This window comes from Pleurodeles waltl, chromosome 1_1, assembly GCF_031143425.1.
Source record: "Pleurodeles waltl isolate 20211129_DDA chromosome 1_1, aPleWal1.hap1.20221129, whole genome shotgun sequence".
Taxonomy (NCBI): Eukaryota; Metazoa; Chordata; class Amphibia; order Caudata; family Salamandridae; genus Pleurodeles; species Pleurodeles waltl.
The window spans coordinates 148,001,356-148,020,142 of NC_090436.1; the positions used below are offsets into that span (position 1 = coordinate 148,001,356).

Genomic DNA, 18,787 nt, shown 5'->3' on the forward strand with positions numbered 1-18,787 from the left:
CAGTGACTGTCTGGTCGCTTCACTGAGGACGACCTGAAATTGGCTTTATCAGTAGAGGAAATAATCTCATGTTTAGGGCTACTCCCACAGGGACGATGAAGCCCTGGCTCCATCTTCTGCACTGGAGAGCTGTTTCAACTATTCCGATCCAGTCTGGCACTGCTAGTGACCTCAAGAGGTGAGGTATCTGTAGGTAAAGAGATTACCTACCAGAAAGATCATTACTGATAGTAGGTTGTTAGTTCTTTACAGCATGCAGGCAGTAGATTATTATAAAGCTTGCTTTTGAGGTTCCGGGGCAGTGATTGGGTATGAACAGTATCCTCAAAGGCACTGTTTTCGCAGGATATCTATAGTGTTGCAGTCTAAATAGATAATTCACATACTCATTGTCTTTGAGTAGTAAGGGCAAACACTAGGTTGTTGGAACTAAGGGGATGAAGATACTGCATAATGCAGCAACTAGCTGTCAATAACCTCAATGTACATTTAGTGCTGTACATTGAGATGCAGATAGAGCTTTTAATTCATAGTAATAGCAAACAACCTTTTGGGGTCAAGGTACAACACCAAACATGTTTATGACTTCTCATTGCAGGGCTCTATATTTTTCTGTGACATTGATCCGTGGCCAGTGTTAACCTATCCTGCCTGGCTCTACCTTGTTGCATATTTCTCCTCACAGGTGATACACATTTGACTCTAGCAGAGTGTTGAAATGGTCTTGCTCCTATGGAATTAGCGCTCATGGGATTCTGAGATGGGGTTAGATTAAAGTTTCAAAAATGTCAAAAGCAAATGTCCTGTCCCAAAGTCACCTAGCACTTGAACAGAGTCCCACCCAGATATGTTACTGATGGTCTGTGCTGAGTGACACTGGACACAGTTGAAGCCCCTGGCCCTGCAGAAGTAATCTGTAGTCGTTGGAGCACTGTCTCATAGTCTTGGACTAGTTGAGGATCACAGATGGACCTTTGCCATTACTGCCAGTGTTTCAAAATTACTTACACTGTACAGCATTGTGTGTCAGCACACATGATTTAATCATTTGGGCTCATTAGGCTTGGTATCTGTTTCTTGAGAAGTGGGTGCTGCCAAGGTTTTCAGGTGGCGGTCGTATCTACTGCTTCAAGGGTAGTCTCCGGCCCTCACAGCTTCACCATTTCTAATTTGCCACCTGGAAATCAGGGATATGGTCCAACAGCAACTATAATAGTTTTCTGCCTTAAAATATATAAGGGCTGGAATGATATTTACAACTTGGAATTAATGGCTTTTGAATCATGACCATAACCATTCAGCAGAGCCACACTCCTACTCAAAAGTGTGATAGTGGAAGACTTCCTGGCTCAACTGGTGCCCAACAGCATGGGTAAATGCCTCCCAAGTGTATTGACAGATCAGTGACAATATTAGCATATTTACTCCAACTTGGAAAGTTATCTTGAAAAACTGACTCTTGTTGCAAAACATATGCTGGCTGAAGGAAACTGAATAATATGGATATGCCACTGCGGTCTAAAAGTTCCAATGTAATAAATAAATTACAATTGTTTTAGAGACTTTAAAGTTATACAGCATGGAAAAGAAGTGATCCTATCTTGGTTGAAGAAAAAAGGTCACCCCTATAGTAAAAGACGTAGTAGAGAGACGGCTTATTGCAGATTCATGACCTTTCGTTCCTAATGTTTTGAATATTACTCAGGTGTCAGAAGTGATCTCGAAACGTTTAAGCAGTATCTCTGCCGCTGGTAGCTGGTGCTGTGCGGCTCCTTACTTTACATGTTGCCCTCTGGAAATGTGTCGATCCAGTATAGGTGCCACTCCCATGCCTTGCGTCAGTTCCCTTTTTTGGGCGCCACTAGACGCAGATCCGAAGTTACCTCTTTTCTGTTTCCAGACCAATTTGCCTCACATTTACACAGTATGGAAGGGACATGTTGCCTCCCAAGAAGACCGGGTTTAAACCTTTTATGGACTGCTGCAAACAAATGTCTGTGACAGATCCCCATCAGGCTTGCCTGTGGTTGAGTCATGACTCTAAGGCCTGCAGGGACTGTGTGTCGAACTGTTAGTCCATACAGGGGAGTGAGGCAAAACTGTACATCACCAAATATCTGATCCCACACCGAGATTTGCCCAACTCCAAGGGTCGGTCTCAGTCCTGTTCCTGGTCGAGAGGTCGATCCCAAGGTCGGTCATCGTTGCGCTCCATATCATCAGGTAAGATGAACAAAACTCATAAAAACTCCAAGGAGGACTCCACCCTGTCCCACCACTCTTGTACACTTGGAAGGTGCAAGGACATTAGCATGCCCTTCGATTTTTCTCCCGATATCATTAGACGTTTGAGCCCCCCTGCAACTTGTTCCAGCTCAACCTGAGTTTTCACAATCACCTGCAACACTACAGCAGATCTAAGAGTTCTGTAGCTGTTCTGCAGGGCCTTGCTGTCACTCTTTAGATCACTTCCGACATCTTCTAGCACACCAGTGGGCCCCACGGAATCGAGAGATTTTCCATCCGGGATAACACCAGCAGGTTTTCCCTTGGCACGAGTTAGACCCTGTCAAAGCAGGGTCACCAGTGGCAAGTAGGTGGCACCACACAATCTTTTTGTCAAAGGGGCAGCTGAAACTGTGCCTGCGTAATAAGTGGTTGTCAGTGTAATTCCCTCTAACTTCAGGTGCCAAAGAAGGGCAGAGGTCTTTGTTCTATTTTACACCTGTGTCCTCTCACCACTTTCCTTTGGAAAGCTAATAGTGGCGACTGATGTGTCACTCAGAGTTAGGGCGACCCTTTGGGAGAGGTGGAGATCACAGACCTCTGGTCTCCGGTGTACCCTCTGAACACTTTCAAGGAGGCCCCTCTGACCACAACCATATTTTGGAGACTGTAAAAGATTGGCAGTGGTGGTTACTGGACAGAGATTGGTTCAACAGCAGACCCCTCTCCATTCCCCACCCAAAACTAATAGTGGTGACTACTGCGTCACTTCCGGATTGGGGCATCTATCTGGGAGATGTGGAGATCACAGACCTCTGGTCTCTGGTGTGGCCTCTCTACGCTTTCCTCTGGAAGGGCAAATTTAGAAATGCCTACTCCTGCCCACGTCTTGCCTGCCCTCTATCGTGTAGGCTGGATGATGGTGTTGGACCAGCATGGCGCCCATTTCCATATATCCTTCCTGCGGGCCCATCGGCACTACCTGCAGTTTGTGGTGGGACAGGAGCATTTTCAGTTTGTTGTGCTTCCCTTTGGTCTCACCAGGGACCCTTAGGTTTTCACAAAAGAGATAACATTGGTAGCGGCACACCTTCAGAGGTCCCAGTTTTCCCTACCTCGAATACTGGCTGTTAAAGGTGAGCTCACCTCAGGTAGTCGTCAACCACCTCCAGACTACGATGAAGATCCTGTCTTCTTTTGGGTTCACTATCAACATGCCAGAGTCGCACCTGAGTCCTTCTCAGACCCTCCCCTTCATCGGAGGCATTCTGGACCCAGTGTGATTTTGTGTCTTTTTCATGGAAAGTAGAGTTCTGAACATTAAGGCTGTGATCCAGATCTTTCAGCCTGTGTCCTAAATTTCAGTGAGGTTGTATCTGAGGCTTATGGGACTGATCGCTTTCTGCATCTTGCTGGTAAAGCATGCCAGGTGGCATATGCAAGCTCTTCAGTGGAATCTGTAGTCTCAGTGGTCCCAACATCAAGGAGAACTCACTGTCCATGACCATATTTCAGAGAAGACCTCAAAAGATACTACAAAAGATTGGCAGTGGTGGTTACTGGACCACGATTAAGTCAAATGCAGACCTATGTCCCTACCCCCACCCAAGGCTAATAGTGGTAACTGAAGCGTCTATGCTGGGTTGGGGCAACCACCTGGAAGAGGTGGAGATCACAGACCTCTAATCTCTGGTTCCATACCAACTTTCTGGAGCAGAGGGCCATCCGCTTTGCGTTGATAGCCTTCTTTCTGTCCATCAAGGGGAGGCTGTTACAGGTGCTTATGAACAGCACCTCTGCCATGTGGCATTGCAACAAACAGGGCAGGGAGGAGTCGTGGACACTGTGCCTGGAGTCACTACGCCTCTGGAAATGGTTGGACCATCAGATAATTTTCCTGGTGGTGAACCACCTGGCAGAATCTTTGAATGCCAGTGTGGATGAGCTCAGTACACGACGCCTAACGGATTACAAGTGGGAGCTGTTCACAGACATGGGGAAAGGTTTCTTAGACGAATTGGGTAAACCTTGATTTCCTCTGTTCACCGCCACTGAGAAGCGCAGTGTCAACAGTTCTACGCATTGGTGTACCCAAGGCATTTTTCGCTAGAGTCACGGTCTACCTTAGGTAGGACTCAGGACTCCTGCATGCGTTCCCACCGGTACTACTTCAGTCTGATTTCTGAAGGTTAGGACCGACTGGGCCCAAATCATCTTAGTAGCCCCAGATTGGGCACAGAGAGTAGTATCCAGAGCTACTGGGCAAAAACATCTGTTCGCTGATCAGGCTGCCCCTCTGGGAGGATCTGCTGTCATTGCTACGGGGCAGTGTTCTGCACCCGGGCCTTTGCAATCCTTGGAGATAGAACGGACAGCTGAATACCTTCAACCTTCCTCCAGAGATGGTTGATGTCATCTTCGCAGCCAGGGGTCCCTTGACAAAGACAGTATATGCCTGCCATTGGGAGAATTGTTGCGGGTTAGTGCGCCACATGGCAGATCGTCCCCTTGACTGTAAGTTATCTGATGTTATGTTGTTTACTGTGTCCTTGCTGGCTGGGCAATGCTTTGCTCTAGGGATAACTTCCACCTCTTGTGGACTTTTGACGGTACCAGACCAGCCCTCGTTATTTAAATTGCTGTTTTTGATGTATTTTTCTGAGGGCCTACAAAATCTGTTTCCTCCCTCTCCTTTTGTCATGGCACAAGTTGACTTTCATTTGATCATCACATATTGGATGTGCACTCCCTTTGGGCCGTTTCACAGCTGTCCCTTGCAGCTTCTCACCCTCAACACAATGTTCCTCGTTAAATCGGCGAGTGAAGGAGCTTCAGGCTCCTGAGGTTAACCGCCATACGCCACCTTCTTCCCAGACAAACTGGACAAACTGGACGCATGCATCTTTTTTGGTAAAAGTTGACACGCCGTTTCACACTGGTTAAAATAACATTTTTCTGGCATTTTTAGCGCTGCCTCACTCCTCTGAGGAGGAGGGACTCCGTTGTTTAGACCCCAAAAGAGCACTGAGTGTTTATATTTATCATACCAGAGAACACTGGGTGGATGATCAGCGGTTTGAAGGGTTCACTGGAGCAAAAAAAGGCACATTGCTGCACAAAAGGGTCATCTCTCGCTGGATCGTTCTCTGTAATAAAATTTGCTATGTAATGGCCAAAAAGCAACCTCCTGAAGGAATGCAAGTTTATTCCACCATGGCCACAGCTGTTACCACTGCATTGGCACACGGAGTTCCTGTCCTGAACATCTAGCAGGAAGCTAGGTGGTCATCACTCCATACATTCACAAAGCACTACTGTGTACAGCCAGGCTCACAGAGAGGGGCATTTCCCCCACTCGGTCCTACTGGACTTTTTGGTTTGTGTCCATTCACCGTCCGATCTCCAAATAGGGACTGCTTTGATATTTATTCAGAAGGTGAGAAACTAGTGGTTAAAAGACACTATCAGAAGAACAAGTTACATACCCTCTTGATAGAGGCTCTGTCTAACTGCACATTCCTCACCAACCGTCCAATTCTGTGAATTGGACTCTGTCCATTAATAAGATCCCAAGCCTAGGAATCTACACACAGGTCCAAGCCAATTTTCTGTTGGCCCTCTGTGTCTGGGGGCGCGAATGGCCTTGAAATCACCTGACGTCAGCGCACAGGAGTGATGTCTACATCAGCTTGCACATCATTTCTGGAGCTGAATATAGTCAATGCATGGCAGCGCAGTAACACCTACCAGCTCACTGAGATACTGCTTAAAACGTTCCTGATCCAGTCTAACACATGGGGCCTATTCAAAAGGTAAGGAGTTTGTGGTTAGGTGGGGAACCCCTTTCATGATTATATCAAATTCAGTTAGTGGTCATTAATCAGCAGGTGTACAGTGGAATAATATTGCATGATCGATGATGGGCTAGAAAGTGGAGGAAGTTGGCCCTGTAAGCAATGCAAAATTGGCTTCCTAAGAAGATGGAACTCACTTTATTTTAGTTCCTATCCAGGATGTGAAGCAACAAGAGATTTTACAGTGAAAAACAGATTTTCAAACATAAAGTAGAAATAATACCTAAACAAAACTAAACTGCCTAGTATCTAGCATCTTATGATAGGATAAGGCACCCAGAAGTGAAGAGACATACAAGGGCCTGACGCTAATCAGTGCACAAAGCCTTTACGCAGTTTATCTGCCATACAAAACAATGGTCCATGCCTATTCAATAATCTGAGATGCAGACACAATTGAATCAAGCGGGTGGTTCACAAATGTGGCCCTTCCCCTTGTCTCCTGACAGAGTATTTCAGAATATAATATTGCCTCAGCTCTGCTTTCGACTTTAACCAGATTCAGTATATAAAGACTATGGTAAACTAGATTATGTTGAATTGTACTCTTGCTTCCCAGGGTCCTGGCACTCCCTTGATTCTCCTGCATGGCCTGAATTTCTGACCTGTGTGGTTCTGTTTGAGCATCATAAACGTGATGCAATGTTGGCCTTCAGCATATCGTGGTCTTGAAATAGGCTTCAATAGAATGGACTCCGACAAGGAGCAGAAGGGTTTTACTGTAGCCCTTGAAAGGGGCTACAAATCAGTTGAGTTTAATTATTTGTTCTTACTTAATGGATTGCTTATGTTTGTGTATATAAATTTAACAACTGTTCTGTTTTTCCCCAGCTCCTTCTAGTATGTTAGTGAAGGATGAATACGTTCATGATTATGTTGAAGGACCACAGTCCTTATCGTCTGCTGATGGTCTTTCGATTCAAACCATCCAACACCAAGCAAGCAACAGGTCATCTTCTGACACTTACAGCAATTCCTCCTTGCTTGCCTCTGAACCCAGCACTCCAAGTGCTTCAAGCTTTTCCAGCATTCCGGTGGCATCAACAAGTAAGCTATATTGTTATGGAAATTTGTTTCTTTAGCTGTTGAGTAGTTTACTTTTGAGTGAGGTAATATGAGGTAATTTTAAGTGAAGGAGATGCTAAAATGGAGATTGCAATTTCATATCTTTACAGTTATCTCTGGTTATCCAGATTAAAAATTGGATCTGCTCCTTAATGGGATTTAAGTTTTTAATGAAGAAAATGACATCCAACCGCATCCACTATTTATAGACAGCCCTCTTAAAAAACAAAATCTGTAATTACAATTTACTAATACACCTGCCTGGAAAATCTAACTCCACATCAATAGTGAATTGTCATGTGGTCAGCTTTTTTTTTTTTTAGCAAAATGTGTCTCTCACTGTGCATGTTCATTATTGGTGGAAGTTCGAGCCCTTTCCTAGTTGTAGGTATAAGTTGACCGGGATGGGCCTGCTTGTCTCTTCTCCATGAACCTAATTCTTGTCAGGAGCATAAGAAGATAAAGTGACATTATTGTACTGGCAATTTTGCAGAACCTCTCACCTCCTTTCAAACGTGCAGGAAGTTACTCAAAGATACAACTCCACAAGCTGTTTATTGAGGCCCTTCTGGGAAGATTTATTTACAGTCTGGCATAGCCTAGCCTTTAAGGTTCTACACTGATAACTTAGTTGTTCATGTCAGCCCCACCAGTTTTGATAACTTACAAGGAGCGGGAGCTGAACTGCAGGTGCTAAGAAGTATACTTCCATGACTATTGTGAGGTGGTCCGTTTTCTACATATCACTACATGTGGTTCATCGTCTCCCTACAGAGGCATTGTCTGCCTCTGTTAAATCGTCATCAGTGATCTTGGGCATTTGATTTCCAGATAATTTGGCTACTCAACAAATAATCTACCTATCTTTATTACTTGGGTGGAACCATATTTGAATTGATCCTACTGCAGCCTTTTCTCTTCTCAAGACAGTCATAAGATTGAGCAGTAATGTCATTGTTGTTAAATTGTGTAAAAAAAAAAACAACAAAAAAACCCCAAAAAACTGGCCATTGGTCGAAAGGTGCTACTAATCGTAAGTTCTTTGAGGAATTGTCTTGTAGAGCTGCGACAGTGGCCTCTTCTGATGTCACTGCCTTCAATCATACATTTACTTGTATTTTTGGTTACTCCTATTATTTTGCAAATCTGCAATATCTCGTATATCAAACAACTCTTATTTCCACCAAAGGAAGAATCGGGTGCATGTTGATTTTTGGTTAGTTTGTTTTTTTGTGTAGTAGTAGGGATGCAAAATAATGATGGATTATTTTTTAAGTGCATGTCAGAGTGTTTTTTTTGTTCTTAATTCTCATCTCATTACATGAAGTTGTCTTCTCTAGAGATACAAGCAGATGTTAAGTTACCTTGGCCTCCTGTAGGTTAACTAGGATATGTTAGTGGTGCCACAAACACCTTATTAGAATGTTGCACTCTATATCACTCAATTTATAATTGAATCTTCAATCAGAAAAGGTGCATAGCAATAACATGACAGGTTATCTGTCATGGTGGACTAGAAGGATAATGGCATCTTCCTTATATTTGTTCTAATTAGGTCAACCCAGCAGTTTATTGTCAGGGAGCCATAGTGAAGGACTTCTGCAGATTGCACCAGTGCCTCCACAAGGGACACAGCAGAATGGGTTTGCAGCTCAGCCAGCTACATATCATCACAGTAAGTGAATACTGTCTATGTTAATGTTTAGACATGATTATATGCGTTTAATTTTGAGGGCCTTATAGGTCCCATGCTAAAAGAAAGCCCTTTGTTGGCCCACCTTTGAGAGTTCTTGCTTCATACCTGCCCCTAAAAGGTGTGTGAAAAAGAACTGCCAACAATTTCATTCACAGTTTACTTATTTGCTCACAGCGAGGCATCAAAGTTCTGTGAGTGCACACTTTTTCAAGGACAGTTAAGGAGTAGCTTGATGAGGTGGGCATAAAAGCACCATGCAGTGCTCAGATGAGGAAGTTGAGTTTTGATGAAATGACATAGCAAACAGTAGAACAGGAGAAGAAGAGAGATGGTGGTTGTTGTGGTCTAGTAAAGGAGACCAGCGATGAGCAGTAATATAATAAAGGGACTGTTGTGATTGGACCCCACAGCCCTGTTAAAATACCTTTTCTTTTACTGCGAGTCATTTTGTTATAAAATTCACTTCTCTTCAGTTGTGATTTTATTTTATGCATGTTGGATAAAGGTTTATGTTTCGGGCTCAAACTGCATGGATCTTATGCTTATCATTAGAATCCAGCCTGGTTGCAGCTTTAGAATGGAAAAGTTGTGAAGTAGCACTTGATTAAAATTTCTCTGTTGCTGTTTTAGACAGCACTACAACTTGGACTGGAAATAGAACAGCAGCATATACACCTAATATATCTCACCACCAGAACGGACATCTTCAACATCATCCACCCATGCCCCATCCTGGACATTACTGTAAGTTTTTTTTTTTTTTTTTCTTTTTTCCCTTCGCGCCGGTAATGTTTCCCAGAACGCAGGCTAAATCTTTACACCATTTTTCTAGTTATACATTTTGATTTTAACCTACTGTATGAAAGAGATTTAACCTGTATCAGAATCAATTTATTGTGAATCCTATTTTGTACATGTGCCCTTCCCTGCAATGAAAGTTCTTTTCCTCCATGTGAATATATTAAAGGATATTATAAGGCAAATTTTATACATGACTGTTTTACCATGCTTTCATCACATCATCTTTATGATAAGAGTACATTGGGTCTAGTTTTCCAAATGAAATATATTAAGGAGGCATTTCATATCTAAAAACCCAGGGATAAAATGTGAACATAAACAATCAAAATGAAAGTTCCTATAGATATTGCCTGGCCAAATTGGTTTGTCTCTGTGCCATTGTGAACAACGTGGTTTCCAGTGCCCCCTCCATGTATGATAGATTGTGGCTAACTACTATTTCTATATGATGTGAATCCTTTGGCTTTGCAAAGCCTGTAAGCTTTTTATTTGCTTTCGATATCTTCTGCATTATGACATTTCAACTGCTAGTCATATTCTGCCCTTTGCTTGTTCTCAAATGGCTATTGATTTTCTTAAGAAGATTGTCTCCACAACCTTAAACATAAAAGCAGTTTGGAACACTGAAATGAGGTGGGAAGCAAACAATAATAAACAATTTCAATCAAAGCTTTTTTTATATTCCTATCTTGTTTAGATTTGTGCATGCAAACTTCAGTCTGTGCTTGTGATATCAGAAGTATTGTCACCTCAAGAGTATCCAGTTAAAAAAACAACTTATAAATGAGTTTTAACAAAAGTAGACATACAGTTTATCATTTTAATATTTTCCAAAATACTTTTTCATAATATTATTGTATGCCTTCTGATCTTCCATTAATTGCCCAATTTATGTTGACATTTTAAGATGCCGTATCACTGTCAAGGCATTGAGTCTGGTTCATATTTTTAATTACATCTCCCTTTTCTCGTATTCTCAATTGCAGCCTCAATAGTTTATGCTATACTCTAGAGTGAGTTAAATGTTTGTCTTTATCATTGTAAGAGTAGTTGCGTGTGAGTTCGGATTTAGGGGGGCACAGATTGATCTGCGGAGTGATCTGTGAACAGTAGAGTTGTTCAGGGCCTCTGCCTTATACTTTGGGCAGTAGATTTGATTCCCCCTTTAAGGGCATTATTCTTCAGAAAAGATGAGTGTGTATGCATTTTGATTTGGATCAGGATGGGGGACCAGACCTCTCTGTCATGGTTGCGTCAGAAGTTGTCAACAGATGAGGTTGTAAAATTTGCTGTGACTTTTTGGGGCTCAAGTAGTGTTGTGTTTTTGAGTTATAGAAAAAATGCTGTTTAAGTTCTCTCCCAGGTGTTGAGCACCAGGTAGACCCAAAACACCTTGCTATTTGTTAAACATTTGGGCACTGTTTGCCTTGGTCTGTGTTTGAGTTTTGGATTCCACAGAGGCTGCCAAGGCCAAGATTTTTCCAGGATAAACAGCTACAAGGTTAGTTGACGAAGCACATAAGGAAAGACTTTCAAAGTTCCTAGTGTGATGCTTAACGTGAAGAGCACCATCCATGAGGCTTCTCGCAAATGCAGCAGGTAGTACATAAGTTCACAACCAAATATAAAATGGAGTAATAAGTTTCAGACATCAAAGTAAACTACTAAATACTTTTTCAGCCCTAAAGAGAAAGCAAGTGGTTGGTACTAAACACTAATGTGTGTTCAGAGCAGGGCACACACAAAACAAATGGGTACTCATGGTCCTAAATCTAAGGAGACCAACATATCAGTGGTGAAGACTTAAGTAATAACTGATAGCTGTGGTAGACAAATGGAACAGGGCACTTCAATACCAAAACACCCTAGGCAAGTACCAAAGCAGTTACTAGATGACGAAGGGGAGACTGAAGTCACTTTTACACATTAAATGCTTTTCAGCATTGCTTGAATGATTTTCAGTATTGAGACTGCTTTTGAGCATAGATCCTCACAATTGGCCCCAAAAGGTGGTCAATGCATCGCTTGAATGTGGTGCTAATGTCACAGTCTACGATCCACATTGATCTCATTATTTGAGGTAGTAAGTAAACCAGCTGATCTGATAGTGGGTAAAAGGAAAAATATCAAGATGGCTCCTCAGTGTGGGCATTGCGGTGGTTGTCATAGGGGACATACTTACCCTTGCCTTTATTACAGCTACTCCACCAAAATTGGTTATGTAGTAAATGTGTGATTCCAGATGCAGGAGCACCCACATCGTACCTCTGAGAACTCCTACTCCTCCGTTGTCTGAATACCACCCCTTCTGGTTAGATGATGTGTAGGAGGACATTAACAGCTCTGTGGAGAAGAAAATGACATATATTTTTTAACAAACACATGCATAACTTGTTTTTACTGACAGTGTGGTTCCTGACTGATGGGGACCTTATAAGTATGTCAGTATATTAAAATACACTAGCACTAGAGTATTATTATGGTTACGGATAAGTACTGTTTGTCTTTTCATTTTTAGTAAATTTCGGCTTGCAATTTTCTTTTATGCTAGTTTTTGTACGCAAAATCTGATAGTTTTCCATACAGTGGATTATTTTGTCCACAAATATGTGTTCATTATTCTTAAACGCATATATCCGTCTCTTCCATCATGTTCCTAATGGCCAGTCATCACCATTGCTTGCCTAATTGATTGTTGTTCCCAGATGTTCCATTGTATTTCAGCCAGTGACATGCCAACCAGTTGGCACCATGTAGCCCCAGTATGCCCTGAAGGCTGTAAAGGCTGACATCTTTCTAGGACATCCATCATATTCCAGACTGTGCCATGGTGTGAGCAGTAAGTATTCCTTATGTGGCAGTGAACCTTTTTCTGTGCCCCATGTCGTCTTCACTTGGACGTGAATCCCGCAATTTGCCAGTGAACCCTTGGCACCCAAACAGACATTCACTCCACCTTCCAACCCCCTGACTTTGCTGCTATTGCTCCCTCTTTTGCATGGGTCGAATTGTGGTTACCTGACTCTTGGATCAAAATCACTCTCCTACCCATTGAGCTGTTTCTCGTGGTTGTTCTCCCTTCTGCTGGTATAGCCTCTCCTTTGGGCTATACTTTATCTAAGGGTTGCTCCTTAAATATTCCCGTTCCATGTCTCTGACAGTTAAGCTATAATAAAGGCAGTTAGGCTTGCTTTGCCTCATTAGACCATCATGTAGGAAGACACAAATCCTTTTAAGGACTGCCCAATTCCAGAGGGAATATAATGTCTAATGAGAGAGGATGGAAGTGATTGAATGAGATAGTTGAAGTAAGTGGTTGGTGGATTAAAGGCTTCTTACAAAGCACAGTGTAACAACATACCTTTGTTCGGAACTTTCATCAGGGAAATAGTAAACTCTCATTCACATGCACTGTTGAATAGTTTGTAGCAAGGAGAATCATGGAAAAAGGCATTTGAATACAGGGACACACAAAAATATACAGAGTATCTAATGCCTTGTTGCCCACTTTCCTTGTTAGGTTTCACCCAACAGTGCGCATGAGCTGTTTGCTGTGAGGCGTATTGTTTGCAGTAAAGTGCTTCGAGCCCGCCTTTACCTACCATTGGTTAGCTCCATTTTCACTCTTTAATGCAGTCTTTTAATTGGGCATCACAGGACATTGCGTCAGTTCCATTCCCTCAGTGGAACATGGATGAAGTACAAAATAATTAAACGTAATTAGTGGCCGTCCGCTGCTCGCGGTAAGATTAAGGTACAAACACCCACCCCTTGTGCTTTATTCCCCTGTATCCAAACTTGACTTGAAGGTATTGGAGCACTTAACTTGAGCTCCTGTTACATTACATTCATTTTTTAACATTTTTATTTAGACAAGGCGACATTAAACAACTTACATTCATTTTTAATTATTTATTTGTTTTGTTTAAGCATTGGGAGATTACGTGATTTGCTCAAAATCACACGCTGTTGAGCTGATGTCGAGACCACCCGGTCTGTACTCTGTCATGGAATACGCTTCTGCTTCCCCTGTAGCTGCTGCTTCATCGTTGTTGCTTGTTTTCATATGGGATCTAACACTCCATATGAGTATGTGTGTGCAGGCTGTCTCCTCTTCTCCCCAGCTCTATTCCCACATCGTTCTTTGCACCCTAACCCACTTGCTACCCCGTGTTCATTGTTGGTGCCTCTCCCCCTCGTCACTGCTTGTCTTTTAACAGGATGCACGACGCAGAGCTGACCTCAACTGTGTTGACTAGATGCTGCCAATACGTTTTCTCTGCTGAATGATCGGTCAGAGGCAGGCTGTTTGCCCACGCACTTTGAGGTCCACAGTATATGATGCTGTATTTACACTTGAGGGATTGAGCAGAGCTGTGGGATTTGAGCCACTGACTCCCAGCTCACTATGTGTGTCTTATCATATGAACACATTAACCTGATCTGCACTTGCTGCCTTGAGTGAGATGGTTGCTGAAAAGATCTACTTTACAGCCCAATTACTGGAAACTGATTGCTTTAATTCAGATTTCTTTAACCGTTCTGTCGGCGTTGCATGTTTAAAAATCACTATCCCAGTACTGTAAACTAAGTGAGAGAACAATAAACTAACCTACACTTTCTTTGTTTAACGAGGAGCCCATCTCACAGGTCTACCGAGAATGATACCGCCTCTCATGACATGTTTTGAATGCAGTTCTTTCTGATATTTACATAGTGTTTTCTTCTTTACCTTGCTATGTCATTGCGCTGTGAACAGGGTTGAAACTGCTTCTAGGAGTTTGTGGTTTAAAAGAGAAGCTTATTCTTAGGCCTGACAAGAAGATGGTGTCTCTGCTTTAGTAAACAAAGTTATGCACAGGCAACGGTGACAAGGGGCCAGTGTACGGTGTACACATCATGTGGCAGCTTTGACTTAGCTGTTTCGGGTGTGGTATGATTAACCGGTCTGTGTCCATTTTCCTGTCACTTTTAGTCTGCCATTTTTACAATATTTGGGTTTAACATCTCTCTTCAACCTACAGATTGAGGGCTATCTATTCCAGTGAGTGTTGTTCTAAAGTTAATTTCCTCGGAATCGCAGTGTTTGTCACGTCCACTTTAAAAGTGCCGCCTGAACCCCGTTTCCGCCTTTTCTCATTGTCAGTGTTGCTTCCACTTCTTTCTTTCTTCTTGACTGTGTTGTATCTAAGGTGACCACCTGGCATCGAGGCACATTCTGGACAGGACTGTAAAAATTCAGTACAATGGGTCAAAATTCAGTACAAAAGCAGGACGAAGGGTCAAAATTCAGGACAAAAATTCAACAACAAATGTCAGTTTTACAGACTCATCCAAAAGAGGCCATGCCCCATTGCGTTATCAGTGCATTTATTTACTTTTTTTTTTTTTTTTATTTTTTACATAGCACTATATATTCACTGTGGTCTTTTTGTGATTGCCCCCTGGTATGCTACATTCAGATGTCACATTACTTCCTTGTTCCGAAGTAAATGAATGCCCTTCAGCACTGTGTCAAGGCCATCACCGCTACCCAGATTTGCCCAATCTTTCTTGGAGAGAAAACAACAGCAACAATTTGATTATGTTTCTAAATTAAAACCCTTGGCAAACAATTTGGAAAGCATTAAGGTAAGTAACCTTATGCTAGTTTAAACAAGTTGAACAGAAACATGTGGCTCACCCCAACCTCCATTGGACTTTCATCCTAAAAAAAAATATGGCAGAGCAGATGGTGTGGGCGACAGTCTCCCACCTAATGTCAGGATGTGAGGTACCCACAACTTGTCTGTAGTCTCACAGCACTAGTGTGTATGTCTTAGACTCTACGTTTATCTCAGAGCTGGGAGCCGGGACTACCACTTAAAGATAATAAAAGAGGAGGATGAAATCGAGATCAGATGGGAGATCCACAGGAACCTATTCAAATGGTTGTTGCTAAGAACTGGATAAATAAGGAAGCAAAGAACAAGGTGTCACAATTCCTAAAATCAGAAAAGATGGGTCCACCAATAGTATCAGAAGATATTGCGTACCTGGGGAGTTGTCTCTGCTGACAGGAGGGAAACAGAAGTGGCACTGTCAAGTAGTTGAACAAGCAGCACCAACCCACCTTGGTAAACTCTTCTGGTGCAATGGTCCGCTGTTCGTGCTTGTGAAGGGTGAGCAGAGCCCAGACCCCTTGCATGGTGGTGCAAGGCAATTGCCTACTTTGTCTATGTCCTAAAATAGTTTTGCAATTGAGAAAAAGCCAAACCAGTGATCTGGCTTATCCCTAAGTGTCAAAGTACACATAGAATCTTCTAAATATTTGGGATGTAAATTGCACAAACAAAATGTGAAAATGAGAAAGATCCTAGAATATAATTAGTATTTATTTAACAAATGGTACTGTTTTCCCCTTTACCTACAATTAGACCTTGGATTGAACTTGGGAACCAGTTACCTTTCAATACCTAGTGATTAATATCTACTATTTCCCCACTGATTTGCAGTATGGAAATATTGACAGAGCAACACAGTCCCTCCGAGCCCAGTTTGCTTTTTGGTCTTCTCTTGTGCTTTCTGTAGTGGGCCATGTGGCCCTAGTAAAGATGGTGTGCTGCCATGTATTATTTTGCAAACCTTCCCCTCCTCATCCCTCATTCCTTCTTCAGACACGCCACACATCAGATTTGGTTGCCGGGGTGATGCTAGGTAGCTCTTTCACGCTAAAGCTACCGTGACTGCGGGTGTATTAGAATTTACGGTCCTAGAACGCTATTATTTAGCTGCACAGGTCCAACGGGTGGCATGCTGCATGTCTGCTTGTCCCCTGCATGAGATGGGGTTTATACGTAAAGACTTTAAGGAGGGCTACCTGCAGTACTCATTGTTTCCTTCTGACTATTCTACAGAACACCATCCAGGGTGTTATCCTGTACAGTTTTCTCTTGCCTTGCTAGAACCTGTAAACTCACTGACAGGAAGAAACCCTTAGCTCCTTCACTACCTTTGCGAGGGCTTCCCACTCACATAGGACTGCTGCGCTGAGAGCAACTTGGTCAGTGGCATGATGCAGGCGTCTTAAAATTGGAGGATTTGTTTCTGGACTGCAAGCTACTAGATTTCCAAACCCTTGTGGCAAACTACCATCTTCACCCGGGTCAAGTACTTACTTACAAATACCTTAAACAATAATTAAGTGCCCTATTCCATGTCTGCCACCTAGCACTAATCCTACGTGAAGTGTGCTAGAAGCTCTATACCACAGGGGCTGGTGGTAAACTGATAAGATGGGTGTACAGATCTTTCCTGCAACATGGACTTCCAGGACTTGTTGTCATACTACCTGGGAGATTGCTGTGGCCAAACCTCTGCAAGATTCAGACTGCGCTAAAATACTGGACCTTCCCCCACAAAGCATCATGTGGCTGCCACTTTAAGTACATTCATCAGAGACTCCCTGGGAATGCATTCTGTCCGTTGCTTGTCATTGGCTTTGTGGTTTGTAACTCACATTTTGTTGCTTGCTTTATTTGTTTTAGGCTGTCCAACTTGAGTTTGTCCCTTCCTTTGCCCTATCCTTATTTACAGTATCCTTCTGAGTGCTCCCTTCCTGTAAATAGGTCTGTAAATCTTGTTCTTGTCTCATCACATTTGCTGTGCATTCAAAGATCAGGGGAAAATTTCAGGCTCTGTCTTCGGTGGGAGCTTGGTGTTTACTTTTCTTTCTCTAACTTGAAAGTGAGAGGATTTATGTGACAATCTTGCTGGATACTGGCGGTAGGAAAGAGTATTTTGTAGCACACAACATTTAAATGAACTGTGCAAAGCTGTCATAATATATCAGAATTAGGAGCACAGATGAAGCACATATTTGTTAATTCTGAACTGTGCTGGAAACAAATCCGTTAATATGATTAAAACATATCTTTACTCTAGGTGATGCAATTTCCGCACATCATTTTATTAGAAAAACTGTATGCCTGTGCAAATGTAATGATCATTTCAATCAAAAACGTGTTGTCTGTAATGGCAGTGTGCACCACTCCACATCACTGCACCCTACACCACACCACTCCACTTTACACCACTCCATGCCACTGCACTCTCGGACACTGCACTCTTCTCCACTCTGAACCACTCCACTTTATGCCACTGCACTCTATGCCACTTCAAGCTACACATCTCTACTCTACTCTGTACCACTCTACGCCAATGCACTTTACGCCTCTCTACACCACTGCCTTCTGTGCCACTGCACGCTACACCACTCCAGTCTAGGCCACACCAATCTACTCCGCACAACTCCACTGTATGCCACTCTGCAACACTGCACTGTACGCCAGTGCACTCTATGCCGATACATTCTATGCTAATGCACTTTACTCAGAAACACTCAACACTATGCCCCTGCATTCTACACCAGTACAGTGTATGTCACTCAAATCTGCTCTGCACCACTGCACTCTATGCCACGGCACTCTACGCCACGGCACTGTACACTCTATGCCACTCTACGAAACTGCACCCTACCTGCACCTCTCCACTTCACTCTACTGTGAAACAATCTACTTTATACCACTGCACACATCCACTCTATGCCTCTGCACTATACTCTGAAACAATCTACTCTACGCCACTGCTCTCTGCGCCACTCTGCCCCACCTCACTTTAAACCACTTGGCTGTACTTTAATGCACTCTACTCTGCACCACTTTACTTTACTCCACTGCTCTCTATGCAAGTCTACTCCACTTTACACCACTACACTCTGACACTCTACTCTGCAACACTGCTTTCTCCACGACTTTACTGGACACCACTCTACTCTGTACTACTGCAATCTGCACCAGTGCACTCGACACCACTGCACTCTATGCCACTCAACTCTGCATAACTCCATTTTACGCCACTGCACTGTACAGCCCTATACTCTACTCTGCATTACTCTACTCTGCATTACCCTACTCTGCATTACCCTACTCTACACCACTCCACTGAAATCTGACACTCTACTCTGCAACACTGCACTCTCCGTCACTGTACTCTCCGTCACTGTACTCTATTCCACTCTACTCTGTACTACAGCATTCTACACCAATACACTCTACGCCACTGCACATTACGCCTCTCTATTCTGCATCACTCCACTGCACTCTCT

The 18,787-nt window shown here is 42.9% G+C and overlaps 1 protein-coding gene across 1 annotated transcript in view; it reads left to right on the forward strand.

Moving 5' to 3' along the window:
- SMAD4 (SMAD family member 4) overlaps positions 1-18,787 on the forward strand; it is a 190,215-nt gene that overhangs the window by 103,655 nt on the left and 67,773 nt on the right. Inside the window, exons 5-7 of the mRNA XM_069219387.1 lie at positions 6,912-7,127; positions 8,701-8,820; positions 9,472-9,585. Of these exons, the coding sequence (XP_069075488.1) occupies positions 6,912-7,127; positions 8,701-8,820; positions 9,472-9,585 (450 nt within the window). The remainder of the gene's footprint in view (positions 1-6,911; positions 7,128-8,700; positions 8,821-9,471; positions 9,586-18,787) is intronic.